Consider the following 26,089-nt stretch of genomic DNA (forward strand, 5'->3'; position numbering starts at 1 on the left):
GGCGGTGGGGGGAGGTTGTGCGCGTGAGCCCCGCGGGGCTAAGGGTCTAGTCTTTGGAGCGCTGTCCTCGGCCCTTCTCGGCGTTGCTCAGCCGCGGACGCCCGGCCTCTCGAGGTAAAGGGACCCCGGGGTCGGCGCAGCGGGTCCCTCTCCTGCTCCCAGGGACGTTCATGCGATCCAGAGCTGTTCTTGGGGTTTTGACGTCGTACCTTCGCTGGGTTGGCTGGCCACCCACGGGGCTGCAGTGACAGCTTAGCCCGGCCGGGGCGGGCGGCCGCGGGGACTGGGTGCCTCCGGTGCTCCTCGGCGTCCCGCTTATCACAGCTCCCACATCCTGTGTAGGGAAGGTTGGGGGAAATACAATGTCCGGTTTTCCGCGATGGCTGTTTTCTCAAGGAAAGGGGACTGTGAGGAGAGTCCAGGCGACGAAGAAGTCCCAGCTGAGCTCCTTGGTGGCCTTGCTCTCGCTCTCCCTCCCTCCTGGCCTTGCCTCGCCAACATCAATAAATCCCTGTGTCCGCTGGGCCGCACGCGCCTGGGCCAGGTTGGGAGGCAGTGACCTGGTCTGGCTTTGGGCCCAGCTTTGTGCCATCCAGGATCTTGGTACAGTTGAACTCACGCGTCATGAGAACCCGGGTTTGCGCACTTGTTTATGGGTTTCTGTTTTCCTCTAAATATTCCCAGGAGGTCTCTCAACAGGTGTCAGGTGAGGAGCAAGCAGCTGTAAGTTTCTCCAAGTGTGGGCCTAGGATCCTCTGCATCAGAATCACCGAGGTTCTTGTTAAAAGGGACAGTTCCTGGGGCCCACTCCTGGAGGTTCTGATTCAGCAGCGACGGGATAAGCCCCCCAGATAATCCTCAGGCACGCCTGAGACTGAGAACGTGTGTCCTAGAGTGAGAAGGGTGGAGAACCCGGGGCACGGCATTTATATCAGTTTTGTGTGTATTCTGGGGCCTGCCGCTGGGGCAGTGCCTAGGCAAGTGTGTGCTTTGTTTTTTCCCTTACGGCTGACCTAAGAGTTGGGTAGGGAGAAGTATGCCAGCTCTGCCTTGCTCTCTGCCCCACATTTAATTATGAAAAATTTCAAACATATAGGAAAGTCGAAGAAATTTCACAGTGAATACCCATCTAGAATGTATAACATTTTACCATCTTTTATCATAAATCTAACCACCCAACAGTCCATCTTATCTTTTTATGTGTGTCAAAGTTGCAAACATCAGTCTAGTTTCCTCCCAAATAGTCATGCTTATAATTGCATCTTGGAATTCTTCTTGCTTATTGTTTTTTAACTAACGTAAGCCCTGGGTATTTCAAAATCTGTCTTCCATCCCTGAGGACCTGGAGGTTTTTTCATGGCTCGGCCTCTGGAACCAAGAAAGAGTTTTACATGGGCTCTTACAAAGATTTAAAAACAGCGATTTTAAATCACCAGAAGAGCAGAAGCATGGATTGTGTGACAGAATAATACTTCAGGGACCAAAATTGTTCTGAAGGGGAGCTAATGGAATGTGCTCTGATTGGCCAGGTTCCCCAGCAGATCACGTTGTCAGTAACAGAATTATGTTATCGGCTTGCATGCTCTGTTTCTACTCTTTACACTATAAGCTTAGCTTGCCCAGTTTGAACCTGCTGGTTTGGTATGTTTTCTAAAGCTCTAGGGGAACAGGGCTGCATAGCCCAGTGGGCCCAGCCCTCTTGGGCTCGGGTACTTTGTTCCATAGCCACAGACACTAACCCCTAACCCTCTTCAGTTGTCTGAGACAGAGGGAAGAGACAGGTCCTGTAAAAATTCGTCTTCACTTTCAGAAACATACATTTTTACTCATAGAGGACACAGAGAAATGTGGCTCTTAAAGTTATGGCATCTTATATTGATGTTTCTGTCCTTATGTTGAGGAAGGAAGTCTTGCTGGTGAGAAGGCAGCTAACGGTGGAAACTCCTGCAGAAAATGTTGGTCCTTAGTGGGAGAGAGAGGTAAGCCAGGTCAGCAGTGGTGGCAGGAGGTTTATGAGGGTACTTGGAAATAGAATTCACAGAACGGAAATGTGCTGGTTGCTAGGACCCCCCAAAGGGCTCTGTCTCCTCATCTCTACACAACCAGGACTCAGAGGATCCCTGGGAAGCCGACTCTCTGCATTGCATTTTAGTGCTGCAGAGGAGAGGGGGTGCTGGGCAGGGACTTAGGTCAGAACCCCTCCCCCTAAGAGGGTCACCCGCTTAGGGATATGCAGGTAGGTCACTCCTGAGCCATCAGACCTGCCCCGTGCCCACTACTCTGTGAGTCAGCAGGCTCTGGTGGTGATGATGAGGGCCTGGGACCAGAAATGCCCAGATTTGCCAGACCACACCTGGAGGCCCGTCTGTTACTTCCAAGCTGTGTGACAAGCATTTGCCTTCCCAGAGCCTCACTTGCTACCTGTCTGTGAATGGTGAAAAGCAACACCCAGGCCAGATGAAGACCTATGTCCCCTGTGTGTGCCGAAAAGACTAGGGTCTCCTAATGTTAGACTAAGTACAAAACCATGCAGTGCAGGGTAAGGAAGTCAGTGGCATTCTGATTCTTTCCATGAAGCAATGCTGATGTGTTTTTGGTAGCATAATTTTTCCAGAAGACATTTTTCATCACCTTTTTGGTGCTCCTGATCTGTGGGTGCTATGAGACCCTGCATGTCTGTCTTCTGGGCGATCTAGCACCATCTCTTTTTACCACAAGGAGGTGTCATGAGGATCCAGTAAAAACTGCGAACATGCTAGGTATGTAATGTATTCAGTATGTGTTGATTCAGTCTGAATTCAGATCTGTTCGTGTCTGCTTTTTCCTGCAAGGAGAACTGGAGGCCAGAGAGGGGTGCAGGGTGGTAGAGAAGCATGGACCAGTCTCCCTGGGTGGGGTCCGAGGCGAGTCCCAACCCCTTATTAATTCAGGAAGAAGTAAAATACTGTTGTCCTAGTTTGAATTAGCATTAAGAGCAGTAGCCTTACAGGTTACAAGTGGGGGAAACAGCAGGGAATGAAATTTCATTTGCAGTTTGCACCCTCTGTATGTGCTTTGTGCCTATCCAACGGTGCTCTCTGTGTCATCACAGGGGCTCCAGGAGGTAGCACAGACAGAGCTGCTGAGTGGCTTGCCCAAGGCTGCTGAATAACAGAGAGCAGCTCTCCGGAAGCCACAGGGGCTGAGGGAAATGTGGGCTCTCCCAGCCCCATTGTGAGAACTGCTCCATGGAGTTGACTGTGACTCAAGTGAGGATTTTTGGCCATAAACAAAAGCACTTTCATCAAGAAGCGTGGACTGCATCTCAGCTGAGGTTGGCCTAGTGGCTATGGGGGGGTTGGGCACTTGGGTTAAGGATAATAGCGTGGGAAGCCTAGTTAATTTAAGTTAACCCCAAATCTCATGGATTTGCTTATTTAACAACCCTGTGCCATGTGCTAATACAAGTGGGAGAGTCCCCTTGTTTTCTGGTGGGGGAGGAGAGGAACGGACGAAAGATTCCCTGGCAGGGAATTACAGGAAAGCGTCTGGTTTGCTGGATAGAGGTTGGGAGAGTGTTTGGAGGCTGAGAAAGTGATCTGTGGAGGGGTCCACTGGTGGGGGCGGATGGGATGTGTTTTGGAGAAGGGCAAGTTACAGTCTAGAGGCTGGAGTGCAGTGTGGGAGAGAGTGACCTTGAACACAGGGCCAGGGCCAGACTTTGCTCCTTTAACCAGACCAGTAGATGAGATGGTGGATCTGAGAGTTTTTTGAGCAATGGCATTAGCAATGCTTGCTGACAGGTCAAGGATTAAGGTGTAGAGAAGTCTGGAAGGCCACTCAGACATCCATAGTGGTGATGGGAGTGCTGCTATCTGAAACAGGGCCCACGAGATGGGGAAGAGAGCCTTCTGCCCAGGAGTACCAGCCAGGCTGTGTTCCTTGTGATGTGCTACCTGGGGCTGTGGAGGGACTGGCCCCAAATACTGTCTCTGCCCTCCAGGATCTGCCAGTCTGCATGGGAAGGCTAGGCCCGACCACAACTTTCTCTGTCCCCCCTATTCTTAGTGACTCTGTTGGCCCAGGCATGGAACCTCTGCCCGCCTTCCTACAGAGGCTATGTAGGGCCCACACACAGACCACCCCTTGTCTCACCTGAAGCACCTAATGTCACGGATTCTCATTGGGGTTTTGCTGAGTATCTTTTGTAAATTCTTTTCAAGTGTGAGCTGGCTTTTCATCTGGATTTGTAGCAACCTGAGAGCTGGGACCCCAGGTGAGTGATCTCCATGGAATGTTGGCTGAATTAAGGAGTCAGGAATCATAAATCTTTTCAAGTAGGTAGTCATTTGAAAGAAAGAAAAAATAAACTTGGGTAGTGATGGCTCTGCTGAATAAAACTGGTTTATCTTAGAAGTAGAATTCTGTGCTGCTCCAGGCAGAAGGCCTCACGTGATCATATGACTACATGACCACATGGCCATGCTCAGCACTCAGACCCATGCCCCCTCCTCCATATGCCATGCAGCCTGAGGCTTAGGGCACAGTGTCTGTTCCATGCAGACAGGTCAGGTTACATGTATGTTTACGTGCTTTGCCTGGGGAGTGTGGGGGCCACACTGTGACCCATGTCCCCCATTGTAGCCCCAAACTGGCCAGAAAGAAGCTGTGCCTGCTGTAGGTAGGGGCCAACCCCTGTAGGCTTCCCTGCCTCCAACAGCCAATTATTGATATCAGGACTTTTGGGGACCCATTTAGAGTACACTAGGCACAGTGTGGGACGTGGAGAACCATGGGACAACCTGATTTCTCAGGCCCTCATCTTACTTGGAGTAAAGGTGGACATCCTTCAGCAGCTGAGGACCTGGCCCATCTCCCCGAGCTGCCCACTAAGCCTCTCTGCCCTCAGCTCCTCTCACTCTCTTGGCACCCACTCTACCCAGCCCCCGGGACTGTGTGGGCGTACTCCAGACCTCTGCACTTAGCTTTTATTTGCCTGGACCTTTCCACAGCTGTGCACATGGCTCGCTCCTCACCTCTGTCATATCTTTGTCTGAATGTTCCCTGCTCACAGAAACCCTCCCTCCTTAAAACAGCAGGCCGCAGCTCTTCTTTTCCTGTGCTTTGCTCCTCAACAGCAAGCCTCCCTATCTGCCATACTGTATATTGGACCTGTTGCTGTGTTTTACAGCCCTCTCCCTCCCCCCTCCATGGAAGGTCCATTAAGGCAGAAAGATGATGGTGGAGTCCCGAGGTGTAGGGACCACAGTCTGCACTCTGTCATTCCAAATGTGGAAAGTACGGGTTTTTTTAAAATTTTTATTGATTTCAGAGAGAGGAAGGGAGAGGAAGAGGGAGAGAGAGAGAGAGAAACATCAGTGTTGAGAGAGTCATTGACTGGCTGCCTCTTGCACACCCCCTACTGGGGATCGAGCCTGCAACCTGGGCATGTGCCCTGACTGGGAATCCAACTGTGATTTCCTGGATCATAAGTCAGTGGTCAACCGCTGAGCAACACCAGCTGGGCGGCAAGTACAGTTTTGAATACAGAGTTGAATTCCCAGATGAACATTCAGTGGTTAGGTTCTAAAGTTAGTTGCTCCTACCATGTAAAGTCCTTGAGTGGCCTGTGAACTCAAAGGCAGTGACACTCTCCCTGAGGAGACAGCATGTGCACCCCTGGGTTCCGTTCCCCTTCTGAGCCTTGCCTTCACCGAGATAAAAGCAGAGGACTGGTCAGATCATTTCAGTGTTCCTTTCTCTTTTTGTTCCGGGTGCAGGAATCCATGTAACCTCACACGATGGAATAACACTGTGCGAAAGCCCTTTGTTGGGAGTGTAAAATCCTGCCCAAGCATATTTTGAAAAACACTTTGGTGAATGTGTGGGAAAAGATGGCAGAGATACATGCAGTGGAATGGGCATTGGGCTCACATGGATCGTGGCATCTCTTGCGGCTGGGGAGCAGCCGGAGGGCGCTTGCCCTGCCCGCTGTTATCTCAGCACTGCACCTGGTCCTGCCTTAGGAGGGTGCTTAGTAAGTGTTTCAAGACTAAATGAATGTCAGCTGAGACTTTGTCATTTCTAATGACATTTCTGGCCTGAAACGTGGTCTCCTGATGTATGAGTCAAAGAGCAATATACACATGGCTAAAAATAACGTGAACTCCCATTTTTCTAAGAAGATCCAAAATAGCTCTTCTATCCCAACCAGCAGGGGTAGATTCTTCAGGTCAGATGTCCATTTAGAGTAAAATGAATTTAGCTCAACTTCCACATACTATGTCATGTATCATAATTTAAAATACTGATTAGATTTGTTCCCACTCTTCCTCACTTTTGGGGACTTCATGTCCTTGTCACAGACGCCAGCCCCATGTGATTGGCAGTGCTGGTCGGCTGACACCAGCCCCCCACCCCCACCTCCCCTTTACTGGGGCACATCCACTGGACTGTTCTATTTTTCTGGTTTCTTTCATCGTTCCTGTCACACAACTTCTTACTACTACGAGCCCTTTAAAAGGGTGTTTATGGCAGCATCCAATCAGTTGCAATTATGGGGTCTCATGCCAGGATTAATTAATTACCTGCCGCATGTCTATTGGCTTTTGGCCTTTTTCTTTTGACTGATTCCATCCAGGTGGCCTCTAGAAGAATGCCACACTGCCACTAAGGTTACTGCAACTAATGTTCTTTACCCAGCAGTACTTTGTTTAAAAGAATTGAGGTTGCCCTGTAAAATTAGGAGTTGAAATGATGCAGAGACAGGGCCCTCATGGCTCTGAGGGAAAATGAGGAAGGCTCTAGAATATATGCAGGTATATATAGGAGCTCTGAGCATGTAAAGGCAGAAAGGCAAAGTCTTTCTCTTGGGAGTGTAGAGGTTTGCTCTCCCCCGTGAACTGGGGGACTTGGGCAAAGCCTGGCTGCAGGCTGAGCTCCTCCCCTGGGCCAGCGAGGCCAGCAGGCATTTGTGTCTGAAATAAGACTCTTCCAACTGGGTGGCAGGGACTGTGTAGTGGCCACGTGGCTTGGCTGCACTTAAAGGCCTTGCACTTTTTCCTGGATCAGGATGGTATGTCTTGATCTCAGATAACTGATGAAAATTGAGTCAATCCGAAGACTGTTCATTTTGTGTCAGCTTCAAGAAGGCAGAGGTAAGGACTTTTTCTTTTCAGGGCTCCCATTTTGATTGCCTAAGGGATGGTTGTTCAGACTCATCGCATTTCTAAAATTAGTCCGCCTTTTAGTTACCAAGTCCCGCCTGTCCAGCAGGTGCAGATAGCTTGTTTATTCACTGGTGGGTGCAGCTGTATCTGTTTTTCCAGCCTTGACTGCTCATCTTCTCCTGTCTGTACTTCTGTGGCAACAGTTGAACACAGAAGCAAGCTCCGGAGTCCTGTCCTGCCTGGGAGGCAGCCCTGAGGGCTGGGGGAGGCGGTCGGATGACAAGCTGGAGCCTGAGCTGTATTCCTGGTGTTGGCTCCAGCTAGTGGCCTCGGGTAAGGCCTGTAACCTCATCAGTCTCCTCAGTCTCAGGTTTATTGTGTCTCTTGGGATTTTCTTATCTGTCCTCCTCTGCCAGGTGACCTGTTGGGTCTCCAGGTAGGGTCTCTGAGGCTAGAACTGCCTTGAATGGCCTTTAGGGTCCAATTACAGGTCTAGACCCTCAATTTTACTGGAACACTGGGAGGTGATCTGGTACATAGAACCGACTCACACTACCAAACTCTTTCGAGAGCGATGGAAACACCATAACACCATCTAATGAGAGGGAAACGAGCAAACAGCCCAGTGCTCCTTGGAGGATTTCTTTTCCTCTGGGGAAAAACAGATTACAGTCAGAGTCAGCCTTCTGGACTGAGGAGGAGTGCTCATAAATGTAACACAATTATAGGGACTATTTTGAAGAAGGAACATCAAAGGAGCCACCCATACTAGAAAAATTAGAGACTACATATAAATAAAAAGTTTTTTTATGTCTGTTTATATGTAAACAAGTCATCTAAAATCCCACTACCCAGAGAAAACCACTTTTTTTGTGTGTCCTCAGCTGAAGATATTCCCCCCCCCCATTGATTTAGAGAGAGTGGGAGGGAGGAGGGGGAGAGAGAAACATCGATGTGAGAGAGACACATCAATTGGTCGCCTGCTGCGATGGGGAACCTGCAACCTAGGTATGTGCCCGACCGGGAATTGAACCTGAGACCGTTTGGTCCATGGGCCGACACTCTAACTGCAGAGCCAAACTGGCCAAGGCAAGAAAACCACTCTTAACATTTGATATGTAATACACAGTTGACCCTTAAACAACACAGACATTAGGGGTGTCAACGCCCCCCCGTGCATTCATATATTTGCTGTAACTTTTTTTTTTTTTAATATGTTTTTATTAATTTCAGAGAGAGGAAGGGAGAGGGAGTGAGAGAGAAACATCTATGAGAGAGTCATTGATCAGCTGCCTCCTGCATGCCCCCTATTGAGGCCTGAGCCCAAAACCCGGGTATGTGCCCTGACCAGGAATCTAATCTCAATCTCCTGTATCATAGGTCGATGCTCAACTGCTGAGCCATGCTGGCCAGGCTCACTATAACTCTTGATTCCCCCAAAACTTAATTACTAATAGCCTGCTCTTGACCAGAAGCTTTACCAATAACATGAACTATTAACATATTTTGGATGTTTTATTTACTGTATTCTTTTTCTTTTAAAAGAATAGTTTATTGATTTTTAGAGAAAGAGGGAAGGAGAGAAACATTGATGTGAGAGCGCAACATTGATTGGCTGCCTACTGTATGCCCCCACCAGAGATTGAGCCTGCAATCTGGGCGTGTGCACTGACCAGGAATCGAACTTGCAACTCTTCGGTGCACAGGACAATGCACAACTGAGCCACACCGGCCAGGGCATATATATATACTGTATTACAGTAATCTAGAGCAAAACTGTTAAGAAAATCATAAGAAAAAATAAATTTACAGTATTTATTTAAAAAAAATCTGTGTATTAGTGGACCCTCATAGTTCAAACTTGTTGTTCAAGGGTCAACTGTAGATGTAAATACACATTTTTAAAGTAGAATCACACTACACATACTGCTTTTACATTACTTCTGTTATAGACAGCTCTCACAGACACCAGAGAGATATTATCAGACAGCCCCTTGAGTTGTCTGCACCCTCGATTCTTGTCTTCTCATATAAATGAATTTAAATTGGAGACTCTGTGTTGTGATAAAGCCAATTTATTAAAGTAATTAAAGCAAGCAAATTTATTAAAGGAGCATGGCAAGCAAATCATCCAGCGTAACGCGCACAGATGGGCTCTCAGCTAATCTGAGGAGCGAGTTGGGTGGGAGTTTGAGGCGTTACATACCCTCTTGTCTATAGGTTTCAAAATTCCTTTTTTAAAAATATGTCCTTATTGATTTCAAAGAGAGGAAGGGAGAGGGAGGGGGAGAGAAATAGAAACATCAATGAGGAGAGTCATTGATCAGCTGCCTGCCTGCTGCACATCCATTGCTGGGGATCGAGCCATCAGCCCGGGCATGTGCCCTGACTGGGAATTGAACCGTGATCTCCTGGATCATAGGTCGATGTTCAATCACTGAACCATGCCAGCCAAGCCAAAATTCCTTTTTTAAAAGAATATGTTTTTATTGATTTTAGAGAGAGGAAGGGAGAGATTAATTCTCAAGGTCCCTTTTTACTTTGTTGTGGCTTTTCTAGAATTCATGAGAAGCACCTGGCAATTTTATCTTGCCAAACCTTGAGACTGCTGGCTTTTCTGCTTAGGGAGTGAAACTGCCCTTTTTTCCTTTCCCCTTCCCTCCTCCTTTCCTACATTCTCTTGTTAGGGAGGCTTTTAACAGTTTGCCCTCAAGTGTCCTTGGTTTGGGGAAGATAATGGCTTGTTATTTACAAACTGGCTGCAGATTGCCCACATTGTTGGGTCTTGTTTTAACTTTCCTGTCCCAGTTTCCCTATTCCTCTGGCTCTGGAATTTTCGTAGCTTTTCACTGTGCTGTAACACTTGTTCACTCAGTGCTATATCAAAACCATCTTTCTGTCAGTAAAAATAGATCTCTGTTATTTTTTGCAGGGGCTAATACAATTATGTTGTATGGGTAACCCAGATGGATAGCCTGTCCCTTTGGTTGAACTTCAAAACACTAATACTTAAAAACATTTTTTTATGTGAATCTTTGCTCACATGTTCATTTGTCTTTAGGACAAAGGCCTGGAAATGGAAGTGAGTCAAAAAGAATGTACAGGTAGCAAAACTGTGCTCCAGACCAGTCGTCCTGACCTGCTCTCCTGAGGCCCGTGGCGCTCTGTCACCGGGAGTCAGAGCGGTTTGCCAAGGCTTTGCAAGTACTCAGCGTGATGTAAATTGTTCAGTTACTTTTGTTGTCGTACTGTAGGGGCTCCAACCCCGGGAGCACCACGCAGGGGACCACCACAGAGGAGAGACATAGCTTTTATTACTTATATCTGGGGAAGACCTGATGGCAGCCGGTGGGTGAGTTTCCTCCACTTTGCTCTGGGCCAGGGTAGGCTAGGGGCTCATCTAGCAGAGGGGAGAGGAGAGGGAGGAGCCGTGCTGGGAAAAGCCTGCGTGAAGACAAAGACAAGCAGAGAGCCTAGTGAAGCTTGTTAGCCATCAAGGACGTAGGAGGTACTTGGGTACGTGCTGCTCTGCTCGTGGCCGCTGGCCAGGCGGACACCTTTCCATTCTTTGAGTCCAATTTGTCTTTTGATTTTGCTTCTGATTAAGAGCAACCTATGTAGCCTCTCTCTGTTCTTTTTCTCTTGTGTACTAACTTTCTCATGCTCTTCTTGTGTCCCCATAAATACAAATAATGCAAACAATTATTTGTGTTTATTGAACACGGTGACAGGCTCTGAGCTCCATGCCCTTCATACACGACCTCACTTGTGCCTCAGCACAACTCTGGGTCAGGGGCTGCTGCTGCCATTTCACAGGTGAGAAAACAGATTCTAGAAAGTTAGGGAGCCTGCTGGCTGGCGTGGGACTTGGTGCTAGTGGGAAGGATTCTGCCCTTCCAGCTTAGCCTGTGACATCAGGGCTCAAGCCTCCCTGTGGAAGGGGACAGGTGATGGCATTTGGGGCCATTGGCTTAGGCTGATTCCTTAACTCCATTGAGTTGTGATACTCATCAGGGAGGATACTCATGTGGGAGGAGACGGGAGGGAAAACAAGATCTGCTTTCTGGTCCTTTTCCTGTCTTGTTTTGAAATACTTAGAATTCCCAAGGCATCAGATACACCCGTGTTCAAGTGTAAAAGTAAATGGTGCACAGCCACAATGATGCTATCCAAGAGGGATTGGCTTGCTCGTCCCGCTTCCATTAGGAAGGACGGTTGCAAATGGGCTGCGTTCAGGAATCCCAGTCCCACCAGTACTCGAACTTGGCAGCCTGCAGGCCTGCTCAGTGAGGGTGGAGGTGGTGTGAGCTGGAGAAAGCCAAGTCATTGGGAGTCTAATGGGAGCTTTTGGGTGTGGACCACTTGTTTATATACCGCTCAGCTGTTCCCGCCCCCTCCTTTGCCTGCTGGTCCCATTAATGCCACCTCCTCCCCCAGACTTGCTTGGAGAGATGTTCCCTGACCTCCAGCATTGGGTCTGATCTTTCTGTTCTTCCACAGTTCCTTAGACTTTTCTCTACACCATTGGTGACACTTTGTAATTAGGTTTTTGGGTTTGGGTGTGATTTTAACACCTGTCTCCCCCACTTGATTATAAGCTCCTGGAAGACAGGGATTGCACCTCTCATTCCCTGCCTCTTCCCCAGCCTGCACAGTCAGTGCTACAGACAGGCTTGGTTTTTCCCGGAGGAAGCCCCGTGCCCCTCCAAGGGCCTCCATTAAGCGGCTACCACACAGACTGTCCTTAAGCCCAAACTGGGGGATTTGAAGGAACAGGATGGATTGTAGCATTGCCCACGGTGTCAGCAGCCATTCCTGGCAAATAAGTACCCCAGCTGTAAGGACCTCACGCTGCTTGGTCCTTCATGGCTTATCACATCTCTGTCTCAGTTCTCGTGAAGCTTCCAAGGTGGGCAGGTGGGGTGTGGATGATGAAGTCACATGTGGACCAGGTCTCCTGGGAAGGGACGAGTCTGCATGCTTGGCAGAGGCAGAGTGTGATCCCGCTTACTCCAACCTCTGGGTAGCCCTGGAGACCCAGGGGGCCTAGCAGAGTGTTCGGTTTCCCTCTGGGACCCCTTTTTTCAGCAGATGGGAGCTGCCTTTCAGTTTTCCCAGAAAAGCCCAAAGCCCTGTTCCTGGACAGATGCCTGGAACCTGCCTCCTGGGGACAGAGGAGCCCCTCTGAGGCCAGCTGGCATCCTGGTGCCATGGCTGCAGGGAGGGTGAGCCCTTCTGGGGAGAGGCAGGGGCAGGCCAGTTGAGCTCTGGGAAATGCAGCCCAGCATCTCAGGTGGGTCCCCAGGATCTGTGGGCAGAGTGCCCTTCCTGGGGCATCACTGACCATGGAGCTCCTAGGCAGCTGCCTGAAAGGAGTAATGGCCCTGTGGGAGGACTGCTAGTGTCTTTTCCTTTCTAAGAGTTGTCTCAGGAGCCCCACAGAGCATGTGGCCTCCACTTGGCTGTGCTGCACATGAACTCTGCTGGCTAGCTGAGCAGGCTGGGTTTGATTACAAGTCCCTCAGGATCCTGTGGGGAACACACACCAGGATCCCCACTGTGTGGGAACAGAAGCTGCCCTGGCAGAGGCTCCAGTGCCTGTTTTGTTTTCCTTCCTGTTAGAAGTTGCTCACCATGAATGATGACAATAGCAGGTGCCATTTATTCAGTGTTCTGTGCTAGGCTCTGAGCTGCTCTGGGCATTTTTCATACACTGTGTATTGTAAATTTTGCTCCAGTCCTGAGACGTAAGCATGATTACCCCATTTATAAATAAGGAAACTGAGGTTCAGTGAGGTCACACAGCTAGAAAGTGGTGGAGCTGGATCTGAACTAGCCTGCTGCTTCCTTTAAAGCCTTGCACATTGCAACACGCATCCCTGGGGTGGGACCTTGGTGCCACAGCAGCAAGCCCAGGACTCACCAGGACAGTCCTCTCTCGGTCTCAGGGCTCTCTGCCTGCAGGTACCCCCTTACATTCTGTGGGGGTTCCTCTAGCACAGCGGTCCTTTAAAGGAGAGGTGCAGTCTCCTGGGAGGTTCCTGAGACCTTCCTATTTTTATAAACACTAAAATATTATTAGTTCTATTGTCCTTTATTGTGTTACTCACATTGGTGTACAAAAGTGGGAAGTGAAATCTAACCCTACAACTTTAAGAATTAGAAAGCTCCTCTGTGAAGCCGCCCAGATCAGGGCTTTTGTTTGCTGGGAGTTTTTTTTATTGCTGCTTTGATTTCATCAGTTGTTATTGGCCTGTTCGGGTTTTCTGATTCCTCCTGATTCAGTTTTACATAATCTCACTTATATGTGGGATCTAATAAACAAAATAGGCTGAGGAACAAAATAGACCCAGACACATAGAAGCGTGGAACGGACTGAGGGATCTCAGTGGGAAGGTGGGGTGGGGGAGTGGGTAGGGAGAGATTAATCAAAGAACTTATGTGCATATATGCATAACCCATGGACACAGACAATAGTGCCATGGACACAGGCGATAGTGTGGGGAGGGGGTGGTGGGGCAGATGTGGGTTGGAGGGGATCAATGGGAGGAAAAAGGGGGATATCTGTAATACTTTCAATAATAAAGATACATTTTTTTTAAAAAGTGGGGAGTAAAACTATAGCCAGTCTGAGCTCCACCCAAGGCAGTGGCACCAAATCCTGCTAGTCATTGTTGTAATTGTGTTCACCACACACAAATGGACACACATGCCAGTTTCATTTAAGAAAAAGCAGTAAAAATCTTTTAACTATCAAATCTTGACCTTTGGAGTACACAACTTTTTTTTTATATATATGTGTGTGTGTGTGTGTGTGTATATATTTTATTTCAGAGAGAGGAAGGGAGAGGGAGAGAGAAATGTCAATTATGAGAGTCATTGGATCAGCTGCCTCCTGCACGCCCCCGACTGGGGATGGAGCCCACAACCCGGGCATGTGCCCTGACCGGGAATCGAACCGAGATCTCCTGGATCCCAGGTCGATGCTCAGCTGCTGAGTCATGCCCAGCCAGGCTTGAGTACACAACTTTTCAGTATTCTGTGTGATGCAGTGTGAGGCACACAGAAAGCAGACACCTGAAGAATACTGGCTGCCTCGGTGTCGCACAGGTGCAGTTTGAGTTGGGAGCTGATGGAGTAACTTCCCTTGGGCTCCATGTTCACTGAACAATTGACACACATACTATGGTTACTCAGACTTAAGGATTTAGCAGTGGGGATATTACATAATGAGATGTGCCAACATTGCTAAATCTGCATAAGCGGGGCTTAAGGCTTATACTTGTGAACTAATATTTTCCAGTGATCCACGCGTGCTGTTACAAAATCATGCACGTGTAAAATATCCATTACAATCAAGGTAGACCAATGAATTTTAATGTAACAGAATAAGAAAAATTCATTGTTAAGGATTCAGGCTTCATATTGCAACCTTTAAGAAAGTAGCACTGAGTGCCCTGGCAGGTGTGGCTCAGTTGTCCCATGCACCAGGAGGTCGCCGATTCAATTCCTCAGGGCACTTTCCTGGGTTGTGGGCTCAATCCCCAGTGGGGAGTGTGCTGGAGACAGCCAGGAAATGTTGCGCTCTCACATCAAAGTTTCTCTCCCTCTCCCTTCCTTTCTCTCTAAAAAAAAAAATCAATAAACTATTTTTTAAAAAAACCCAGAAAACTACCACTTGTCAAATTTGGGTATAGTATGGAAGGATATCTACAAATATCTGAAAAGACTACTCAAATGCTCCTCCCTTTTCTAACTACTTGTCTGTTGGAGGCTGGATTTTCCTCAAGTACTACAACCAAAACCACTCATCACAACAGATTGGATAGAGAATCAGATAGAGGCCAGCTGTCTCCTTTTAAGCCAGACATTTAAAAGGTTTGCAAAAATCTAAAACAAGGCTAGTCTTCTCATTAAATTTGTTTCAGAAAGTAGTTATTTAAAAATGTTATTTATGTTAACATGTCATGAGATTATTTTTAATGAACCAATAAATACTTTAAAAAATTCCTCATTATTATTTTTTTTGTTTTGTTTTTCTTTTTGAGAGAGAGTAGAAGGGAGGGAGGGGAAGAAAAAGAGAGAGAAACATCAATGGGAGAGACACACATGGGGCAAGGATCCTCCAACCCAGGTACATGCCCTCGATGGGAATCGAACCCAAGACTCCTTGGTCCGCGGGCTGGTGCTCTAACCACTGAGTGAAACCAGCCAGGGCCTCATTTTTTCTTTCTAATATGTAAGTACTGATAGACATAACCCACAAAACATTCATTTTGGAGTCCTGAGTAATTAAGTGTAAAGGGGCTCCTGCCCAAAAGGTTTCAAATCCACTGTTCTAGCAGACGTTGCCCTCCTCCTAGGCGTCCATCCTCAGTCCTCCAGGGGTACCCACTCATGTGTTCAGACTGGGCCTTCCTCCAGAAGGAAGTGTTGGTGTATTTTCATGACAGGTCCTGTCTGGGGTAAGAGACGGGGTTGGGGGACTGGCAGGGTTGGCACCCCCATGGCAGTATGCAGGACAGTTGACGCTGCAGAATCGAGTCTGCAGCAGTGGCTGTAGCCTGCGAGGATCTTATCCTGCTGACAAGGACCCAGACCCTCCCAGCTCCCACCAGGAACCTGCCTGGGCTGCCCTAGGCTGCCATTTGGCCTGGCTTTGGCCCTGGATCAACAACAGTGTCCTCTGTGGTGAGTGATGAATAGTTGGGAGCAGAGCAGAATGCCAGAGGTCTTGTACTTTGGACTCCTCTCTGGGAAATGGGGAGACCCAGAGGAGAGAGAAGCTGAAATCGGGCACTGACAGTCAGAGACCCTGTCCCTTTTCCTTGTGTCACCAGGAATCAAAGCTGCCCCCCACTGATCTATCATACAATAGTATTCTTTCAAAATTTTATTTTTAATTATGCAAATAATATACAAATACCTTCTCGTTAAAAATAAATAAAAGCGTAACGAAGGAAAGCCTTGCCTCTCTGTCAAGCTTCTATATCCCAGAGGCGAGGTTTCGGTCAGGGTGTCTCTTCGCCATCTCTCTATATCTGCACATACATACAGAGGACTGTCTAGACCTGATGGGTTTGGGGTTTTTTGAGATGTAATTCACAAGCCATACAATTCACCCTTTCAAAGTGTGCACGCAGTTTAGTGGTTCTGTCAGAGAGATGTGCAGCCATTACCGCTGCCTAATTCAGGAGCATTTTCGTCACCCCAGTACGTGTTTTCACCCTAAAGCCGCCTCCCCTGCCCAGCACGTCTGCAGGTGCCAGGTGTTGTCATTATCACTGCTCCGCACGCAGCCAGCCAGGAGGCAGGGGTCCTGGTCCCAGGTCCCCAGGAAGACGGGCTCAGGGAGGGTCCGTGATTCACCCGTCAAGGCCAGGACTGTGTGACTGGAGCTCCCTGCTCTCCTTGTTTTCCTGTTAACTGGTGGACTGACCAATCCTTGCTCCTCTATGAATGGGAGACGGGGGTGAGTTGGGCTCTTGCCATCCTGGCCTCACATTGGAAGATGAACCCTTTCCTTGGAGCCGTTACATTCTTCAGTGTCTGCTTCGAGTAGTGTGCTGGATAAAGATGAGGCCTGGGATTGGGTTTGAGGTGGCAGGTTATGAAGCAGTTTTGCAGTTTCATGGCCCAAAACCCTAAAACCCACAGCAGGAGGCCCAGAACATCATTGTCATCCTCACACCTGGGAAAACCGTCACCAGGTCTCTCCCAGCTCACCTGGAAGAAACTCAAGAGTTGCTCTGTGTATATGAGGCCTGATTAGTCTCTGTGACATGGCTGATGGTAGAGCTGTATGAAGGCTCCAGAGAGGGAGGGGCTGAAGCTGGGCTTCCAATGCTGGGGTGCAGAGCAGAAGTTTCCACTCTGCAACAGACCTGCCCTGAGCACTGAGTAGGCCCAGGCTCTGCAGTGGCTGCTGGGCTGAGGAGGGTGGGGAGGGTGTGGCTTTGCAGAAAGTGCCTGGCCCTGTGCCTGGCAGAACTGTCCTGCCCTACCCCGACCCCCAGAAGCCTGTGCCCTTGGGAAGGTGCAATGAGATTGCAGTAGGGAGTGGGAAGGTGGTGGGTCCATGGACAGAAGTGGAGAAAGGCTTCATCTCATTTTATGGTGACCGGAATAATGCCCTCCTATGTAAAAGCACAGTGGGTGCTTCAGTGTGTTTGGTTGTGGGTGCAGGGAACAGATTGGGCCTTAAGTGGCCCCCGTACCACCCCCCAGTGGACCAAGGGGCATATGCAAGCTCACCCTCTCCTCCCTCCCCTATAAGGGTCCCAGAGGCCACCCATGGCCTCCCTCTCCTAAACACACCACCCCTGTCCCTTGAGGCTCACCAAAGTCTATCCCCAGCTCCCCTGGACCTCACCCCGTGGCCATCTTTGTCCAAAGAGTTACCTTGATCCCTCAAGAACGAAGGCCTGTGATGTGAACTACAGTGAACAGCATGGGGACGCTGCCGGCTGACAGTGTGCACTCAAGTTCCCACAGTGCCTTCTCGGGAGTCTTGAGCCTTCTAACGCATCAGCTGCCCATCCCAGGCTGCCTCCTGGCCCTAGACTATTCCTTCCAGGCTGGGCCTCAACCTGAAAGTACAGTCAGGGGGACATTGATCTTCTTTGTCAGTTAGATCCTCAAAGCTCCAGAAACCCAGCCTCTGCCCTACACATATTCTGGAGCGGCTCTGTTTCCCAAGGGCCAGTGACTTCTAAAGTAGGAGCCATGGGGGTTGGGACAGCAGCGCATCGCTTTTTTCCAGTGCTAAGTGGGAAATTTCCCAGCTCCCCCAGAACTGCCTGAAAACAGGTGAATAGGAATTGAAGGCTCAGAGGAATTCCTTGGAAACATCTAAAATTTTGACTTGCAAAGCCATCTGACTCTGGGCATGTAACTGAGCTGGGTTGACTTTCTGTAAAATGGAGATGCCCAAGAGCTGCCCGGAGGCGGGTCTGAGGACTGGGTTCATACTTGTTCAGCGTCACCCCCCTAGCTGGCGCCCAGGGAACGCCAACCTGATTCTGACGGCGGTGTGAGGATTACCCTGAGGTACTTCCTCGGTGATGACTATGGGACTTGTGCAACCCTGCAAGGCTTGGAAGAGAAGTGTGTTCCTCTCAGCTCGTATTGGGTGTGACTGTTGCTACACTTCGGTGGGCCTCGGAGAGGTGTGCCAGTGCTGTTACACAAGGACTTCATTTAAAACTTTTCTCTCATTTCATGCGTCCGCTCACTGAGAACACCTCTGCCCCCACGCTCCCGGGTGAGTCAGGGAGAGCTGTGCGCTCATGAAACATGAGGCAGGGTGGAGGCTGAGCCCCAGGGTCGTGTGTCTGTGTCCTCACACCTGTGTGCTGCTGGGGGTCAGCACTTCATCGGCTGCTTAGCTGCTGAGCGCTCAGCTGGGTCCCTAGCTCTGTTCTGAGATAATTTCTTTGTATTTTTTTATTATTTTGACTGGGTAATACCTTCGTATCCACAAAACCCAGAGGGTGTAAAGGGGTGTACTGTGTAAAGTCCTTTGGGCCCCAGAGGAGCTCCTGTTCTGCTTAATGATAAACTTGTGAAAGTTTTCAGACAATTCCCTATTTCTTAACAGTTCATAGCTATGAGGTCTAAATGAGAGGCTGAGAGGCCCGTCATGGGTTTCCGGCGCTGCGAGTTGACTTCACTGAGCTCCCAGGACTCAGGCTTTGCTCTCCTCTGCTGGGAACTGCAAACCCACAGGTCTCATGGCCCCTTCCTTAGCTTTTCATAACCCACACTCTGGCACCTGCCCAACAGCGAAGTTGCAGGAGCTGAGATCTCGAGACCACATTTGTATTTGTAGCTTAATTTGTGTAGTATGCATTTTTATTGGAAAACTGGCTTTTAGACATGTGACTTTTAAAAAATATTGCATTCCTGTAGTTTTTATCGCACCTTAGACAATGGAGTTTTGTGGAAATGCACATTTGGTTTTATAATGGCAGGCGGGGGGGGGGCTGGGGTTTGAATTCTGGAAACCTTCATGAGCCATTTTTCAGAAACCTCTCTCCATATCAAAGGGGCCCACCCCCCCAGTCTCTGCCACAGTTCAGGAAGGTAGCTAGAGGACGAGTGTGGATGTGAAGGGGAGGAGACAGAGGAGCAGCCGGGCCCTGCTCCCCGAGGGAAGGGGTTTTGGTGCATGTGGTCAGTGCTTGGAGTAGAAGTGCCCCTGTGCATGTTCCGAGTGTCTGTGTGGCCTGTAGCAGTGCCTCCTGTAGGTACAGAGATGGCTCAGGGTTGGGTGGACACCAAACAAGGCCTTTATCCTCTGTGTACCATCATTATGATGGTAGAATCCCAGAAGTAGAATTCTTGCACTCTGGGAGACAACAGAATTAGATCTAGTGATTTTGATGAAAAAGCAGGTCATGCCTGCATCCTCAGAAGTGATGCCTGTTGTGTGCACGTGTGTGTATGCACATGCTCCCTGGTAATGGAGGGGCTTGTTGTACCCAGGTTACTTCCTCTCACCTAGTACCAAAAGGTGCTCCAGTGACTCATCTAGCACAGTGCAGCTCTTCTTCCTGGCCTGGCCAGTTCCCTGTTGAGCCGGGGCTGTGTGGTGGAAAGTGGTGGCACCACAGAGGAACCCCAGATGGACACAGGATGGGAGTTTGTGGCAGGCGCTGGCCCATGTTCCAACAGACCTGGTGTATTTGTTTTCCACAGATACCATTCAAGCCTCTAAGGCAGGCTCCTTTTTCTCCCATTAGGAGGATGCCTGATAGGCTGGCAGTGGCTCTTGCCTGGAAGTGGGGACCTTTTGTGGTGTTCTCTAGAGGCTCTGCTGCTCCCCGTCTGGGCCCTGGGTTGTTGGAATTCACCTGCATTCACCTGTCACCGGGCGTGGGGGATAGGAGAGTCACTCAGGGTCCTAGACTCGTTCTGTCTCTAATATAATACACCATGTGACCTCAGGCAAGTCCTGCCCTTTCTGGGCCTCCATGTCTCCAGAGGATAATTATGACCAGCAACTCACAAGAGCAGGCGTATACTTTATAAACACTTGGGAAGGTGTTCTGCCTCATGGTGGTCAGAGTAAAAGTAACCAAATGTCATTTTAACATTACAGATTGTAACAGCAGTATCCAAGGTTTGCGCTGTCAACTAGCATCATCCTTCACTAAAGGCATAATGATACCCTTTGACCTATAATCTCACTTCTGGCAAGTTTAGCCCAAAGATGTAATTCAAGAAATGGAAAGAACATTGTTTTTCTTTTAATGAAAGTAACAAGTAGCATTCTAAATGCCTTAGGAGTCAGTCAAGTAAACAGTGATGGGCCCATTTTAGGGAATATTAAAATTGGTCATGGGATCTTGCAAGATGGAGGAAATATATGACGTTAAAGGATTTTAAACTGTCATGACAGCCATTATATAAAAATATAGGTGCCTGTGCATACAGACTGGCAGGGACATGCAGAGAGACTGGCTGCATTAGGCTGATAAAATTGAGCAATTTTGTTTTCTTCCCGTTTTTAAATGTTTTATCATATACTGTACAGTTTCCCCACTTAATGTATGTATGTAATTCAGTGGTTCTAGTATATTCACAGAATTGGCAACCATCATTAGCCAATTTTAGAACATTTTCATTACCCTAAAAGGAAACCCCACACTCGCCATTCTCTGCCCACCCACCCCCACAGCCCCTGGCAGCCATTAAATCCATACAGAAAATATTTCTCTCTGTATGAATTTGTCTGTTCTGTATGTTTTATATAAGGAATCATAAAATATGTGGTCCTTTGTGTCTGGCTTCTTTCACTGAGCATGTTTTCAAGATTCATCCATGTTGTAGTGTCAATAATTCATTCCTTTTTGTGACCAAATAATATTCCACTGTATGGATAGATCGTTTATCCATTTATCACTTGATGAACATGAGTTATACTTTTTGGCTATGATGAATGTTACTGTGAACATTCATGGGCAAATTTTTGCGTGTACACTATTTTTTTTTTTCTTTTTTAAAATCCTCACCCAAGGATATTTTTTCCATTGTTTTTCAGAGGGTGGAAGGGGAAGAAAGAAAAAGAGAGATATCGATATGAGAGAGACACATAGATTGGTTGCCTCCCAGATGCACCTCAGTTGCAGGCTCAATCCCCAGCCCCGGTTGGGCGCCTGCAGGAGGCAGCAAGTTGGTATGTCTCACATCGATGTTTCTCTTTCTCTCTGATGCTCTAACCGCTGACCCAAACGGGCTAGCGCTGGACACTGTCTTTCAATTCTCTTGAGTGGAATTCCTGGGGCATGTAGTAACTCAAGACATTTTTACAGCAGATTCACCATTTTCACAGCCCTCCACCTCAACCCAGCAATGTGTGGGGGTTCCAGTTTCTTTACATATCTCTTACTGTCCTTTTCATTTTAGCTTAGTGCCTCATGTGGTTTTGATTTGCATTTCCCTGTTGGCTAACAGTGTTCAGCCTCTTTTCATGTGCTTATTGGGCATTTGTTTATCGTTGGAGAAATGTGTACTCAGATCCTTTGCCCATTTTTTAATTGGGTTGTCTTATTGTTAATGAGTTAGAAGAGTTCTTTATATAGTCTGAATACAAGTCCCTTAGCAGACATATGATTTATAAAAATTTTCCTCCATTCTGTGGGTTGTCTTTCCACTTTTTTGATGGTGTCCTTTGAAGCACAGTTTTTAATTTTAATGAAATTGAATTTATCTTTGTCTTTTGTTGCTTGGATTTGGTCCCTCTGGCCCTGACACTGATTCATTAGATTTAATATTTAAACTTAGTGACTGCAGGTTCCTTCTCCCCTGGCAGGATTATTTGGGGCCCTCCATCACTGAATGGTTCTGAACTAAACACTGGTGGGCTCTACGAGGGAGCTACATACACTAGGGGAGCTGCTTTCACTGGTTCTTTTGTACTGTTTAGGATGTAAACTAGTGCTCAGTGAACCTTGTGAAGGGAATGAGGAAAAGTGTTTCACTTAACTGGCACCCTCTTCCTTCCCACCCCATTCACCTAACAAAACAAAGAAGGGCAGAGACACCACTATGCACAGCTGGCTCTGAGAGCCCCTCCTGGGGGCGTTGGTCTGGGCCCAGTGGGGAGAAGATGCATTGGACTAGCCACAGCCGAGAGAGCAGCTGTGAGAAGGGGAAAGGGGACCTGAGGAGTGGGAGGTATGAGGGAGGGTAGTGTGCTGGGCAGCAGGGGGGTGGGAGACCAGATGAATGAGGGGGAGAGTGGCTTCATGGAGGCCAGTTGTCCAGCCCAGTGCTGAGGGAACTGCCCACTCTCCCCCTGAAACAGCTCCCCAGAGCCCTGTGTGTCCGTCCAGCCAGGCCAGCACTGGAAGGAGCCTCACCTGTCTACCAACTCTTGAGTACCTGGGATTTGAGGTAAAAAGTCTCCCAGATCCCCTCCCACAAAGAGGTCACAGTGCCCTGGCACAGAGGCTGGCACAGCACTCCCTGAATGTTAGGGGAGAGGGCCAGTGCCCAAGCTGCACTAGGGAGCCCTAGATTAGTTTCGCCATGGGGGACGGGGTGCTCACCTCACCAGCTTCTGGCCAGCTCACCCTGCCGCCCTCACCCTCTGGATTCCACACAGGAAATGCAGGTGACCACTGAGGTGAGTAGCTTCTGGAGAGATGAGGTTGGAGGCTCTGGGCTGATTACCCCTGCAGTGCGGGGCATCTCCAGGATCTAGAGGGAGCCTGTTACCGCTCCTGAAGGAAACCAGTCCAAACCCATCAGCCCTGCTCTGCCCAGTGTGGTTTACATAGAAGGGAGTAAAAGGTGACCTGAGCCCTGAAAGCAGGGGACACCTGCAATAGGAGCCACAGGAGGCCCTGTGTGCTTGGGCTTAATGAGGGTGGCTCTCTGAGAACTGTCACACACCTTGTGCAGCAGCCCCTCGTGACATATCAGTGCTTGACTGGCAGTAGGGGAGCTGGGAGCATAGTTCACTTCCCAGTTTTCCCTCCAGGTTCAGAAGCCTGAAGATGTCTAATGACCCGCCCCCTCCTTACCCTGGAGGCCCCACAGCTCCACTTCTGGAGGAGAAAAGCGGAGCTCCGCCCACCCCAGGTAGGTTCAGTGCGCCCGAGGGGCCTCCTTCCCTCGCCCGTCCCAGCTGCTGAACTTGTGCCTGGAGCAGCCCTCCCACTGACAGTGCGGCTGGGCCCTCTGAGCTTCCTCTCCCGGATTCTGTCCAGGCCGATCCTCCCCTGCTGTGATGCAGCCCCCACCAGGCATGTCGCTGCCTCCTGCAGACATTGGCCCCCCACCTTATGAACCGCCAGGTCACCCAGTGCCCCAGCCCGGCTTCATCCCCCCACATGTGAATGCAGATGGCACCTACATGCCTCCAGGTAAGTTGGAGAGAGATCCCAAGGAAGCACAGGGGTCAGCCGAGCACAGCAGGGCTGCTGTCCAGCCTTTGCTGCATGCAGGCTGGCGTTCTCTCTGGGTGTTTATTGTTGGTAGAAGCAGGGGGACTGATTGTGGGCATGGAAGGTTGGCATGGGAAGGTGTCACAGAACCAGGCCGTGCTGTGAAGGCACTGTGGACGAGCCAGAGGAGCTCAGGGCCCTGCCAGGAGGGTTGACTCGTGGGAAGGCTCCTCAGGCACAGTGGCAGGTGGTATGGACTCATGAGTGCTACAGGGGCCACTCCCTGCCAGATATTTGAGTCCATGGTCTCCTGCTCACCCAGCAGCTCTTCAGAGGGACTGCTCAGGCCAGAAAAGGGCCCAGGTTCCTGCACAGGTGTCCCCAGGTCAGGTGGGTCAAGTGGCACTGCAGTACAGGACCTAACACTGGTGAGGAAGAGTCCTGTGTGCACAAAAGGGGCTGGTGCGCGGTGAGGCTTTCCTTCCTGTGGTTGAGGTCCTTGAGCACAGTGCCCTGTGTGTCAGGGGCAGGGGAGCAAATGCATCAAGCTGAGACCGAGGGGAAGAGTGGGCCTGTTCTCAGCTCTGTCTCATCTGGCTGGGTCAAGTATTTTCTCTGTTTTGGTCCTCATGGGGTGGGGACAAGGAAGGGCTGGAATGTGGATGGTCACCTTGGCCCAGGGCTTGGTCCCTCAATTGTGTCCTGGGTGTTTGGGGCTTTGGGGCTTTGTGCTTACCTCTCACTTGAGCACAGGTGACAAGCCAGTGACCTGTCTGCTTTGTCTTCTGTGCCATTTCAGATTTCTACCCTCCTCCAGGCCCCCATCCATCCATGGGCTACTACCCACCAGGGCCCTACCCACCAGGGCCCTACCCTGGCCCTGGGGGTCACACAGCCACAGTCCTGGTCCCTTCAGGTGCTTCCTCCACAGTGACCGTGCTGCAGGGAGAGATCTTTGAAGGCGCACCTGTACAGACGGTGTGTCCCCAGTGCCAGCAGGCCATCATCACCAAGATCTCCTATGAGATTGGCCTGATGAACTTCGTGCTGGGCTTCTTTTGCTGCTTCATGGGGTAGGTATGGGTGCTTGCAGGGTGGGGGCTGCACTTGCCCACCACCCAGCTGAAGTAGGCCCAGTACCCTCGGCACCTTCTCTTCAGGCCTCCCCATCTCTGATTCAGGTGTGACCTGGGCTGCTGCTTGATCCCTTGCCTCATCAACGATTTCAAGGATGTGATGCACACATGCCCCAATTGCAAAGCCTACATCTACACGTACAAGCGCCTATGCTAATGGAGACTGGACTGGACTCCCCGCTGTCAGTCTGGACCCCTGTGCTTTGCTCCCCATGCTCAGTGGCTCATGGCCCCACTCCCACTTGGGGGTGGACGCTGTTTCACTGGTCCCCTGGAACTCTTATTGTCTTTGCCTTGCCCTTCCCTAAGCATCTGACTCTTCCAGCAAAAATTCTGTTGGGTTTAAGGCCAAGGGTCAGCGAGTGGCAGGGAGCTGGCACTGAGCATGTATGTTGCTGGTTTGCTTGGTGTTTGATTAGAAAGATAAACTGGGAAGGGTCTCCCTGCTGGAGTCTCACTCCTCCATTTTTGTATGAAGTATTAGTTTGGTCCTGATTCTCCCTGGGACCAAAAGCAGCCAGAGCAATGGTTGGTTTTCCAGACCTGGGCCTACAGTGGGGCTGTGCCTGTAGCCACAGTTTCTGATCTGCTGGGCCAAGAGTGGGGACATGAATCCAAACAGGACAGGATCATAAGGCCAGTGTTTGTTTCTGGAGTGACAGAGGTAGACATGACTGTCAAGGAATGATTCTGGCCCTCAGAACTCTCAGGAACTCAACACCTTGTCCAAGTGCCCAGAAGTCACCTGGAATAAGAGAGAGGTCAGCACAACTGCAGTTCATGGGATAAGTGATTGGGCCCAGGCTCACCAAAGGACTTGCCTCTGGCCCCTGCCTGGCTCCCTTTCTGGCAATGCCTCCGTGAACGTCTCTTTACTGGTGCCAGAAGGAATGTCCAGGAATCTAGCCCCTCTGTCCATATCATGTCCTTGCTGTGTGTGGGCATGACCTCTGCCTGGCGGCTGGTGTATCCCAATTGGGACCAGAGATGGCAGATAGGGCCTCTCCCTGCAGGCACTCAAGATTTACAGTGCTCTCTCCATGGATCCTCTTCTAGTGAATGCTGGGCCCTTCATCCAGGTTGACTGACTGTCACTGTGCTTGCTTCAGGCACTACAGCAGGAGCGAATGTAGCACTGGATTGGGGACCAGGAAAGAGCAACCACAGTGGCCGAAGTACCCTGGTGGACTACCCCTGCCCTGGGCCTGAGGCCATGCTGTCTTTATTTTCTGAATGGTTTGTGAACTTGCTCCTGTGGACTGCTATACCCTGTTGCCACCCCTCTCTCCTGGTCTCACACTGCCACTGCATGGCCTTCTCTCACTGTGAATTGTGGCCGGTCTGTTTGTAGTTTCTCATTAAATTGGTCCTTTCACTCCCCTGCCCTGGGCCTCTGCTCTCTTGCCTGGCT

The 26,089-nt window shown here is 49.6% G+C and overlaps 2 protein-coding genes across 3 annotated transcripts in view; one reads left to right on the top strand and one right to left on the bottom strand.

Moving 5' to 3' along the window:
• The first annotated feature begins 78 nt into the window (after window positions 1-78).
• Window positions 79-26,061, top strand: CDIP1 (cell death inducing p53 target 1). 2 transcript variants are annotated; one of them, XM_016214469.2, is made up of 6 exons: window positions 79-114; window positions 22,459-22,547; window positions 23,137-23,237; window positions 23,366-23,521; window positions 24,342-24,615; window positions 24,724-26,061. In XM_016214469.2, the coding sequence occupies exons 3-6, from the start codon at window positions 23,153-23,155 to the stop codon at window positions 24,833-24,835; spliced, it is 627 nt and encodes a 208-aa protein (XP_016069955.2). In that variant the 5' UTR covers window positions 79-114; window positions 22,459-22,547; window positions 23,137-23,152; the 3' UTR covers window positions 24,836-26,061. The 2 variants fall into 2 exon arrangements, with proteins under 2 accessions (XP_016069955.2, XP_016069954.2); XM_016214468.2 differs by lacking the exon at window positions 79-114 and adding an exon at window positions 2,996-3,313.
• The window catches only part of HMOX2 (heme oxygenase 2), a 61,466-nt gene continuing 51,256 nt past the window's right edge, over window positions 15,880-26,089 (bottom strand). The window contains exon 7 of the mRNA XM_087815670.1: window positions 15,880-16,731. Within this exon, the coding sequence (XP_087671796.1) occupies window positions 16,691-16,731 (41 nt within the window). The 3' untranslated portion in view covers window positions 15,880-16,690. The remainder of the gene's footprint in view (window positions 16,732-26,089) is intronic.

Source organism: Miniopterus natalensis, chromosome 3 (genome assembly GCF_054644295.1).
Source record: "Miniopterus natalensis isolate mMinNat1 chromosome 3, mMinNat1.hap1, whole genome shotgun sequence".
Taxonomy (NCBI): domain Eukaryota; kingdom Metazoa; phylum Chordata; class Mammalia; order Chiroptera; family Miniopteridae; genus Miniopterus; species Miniopterus natalensis.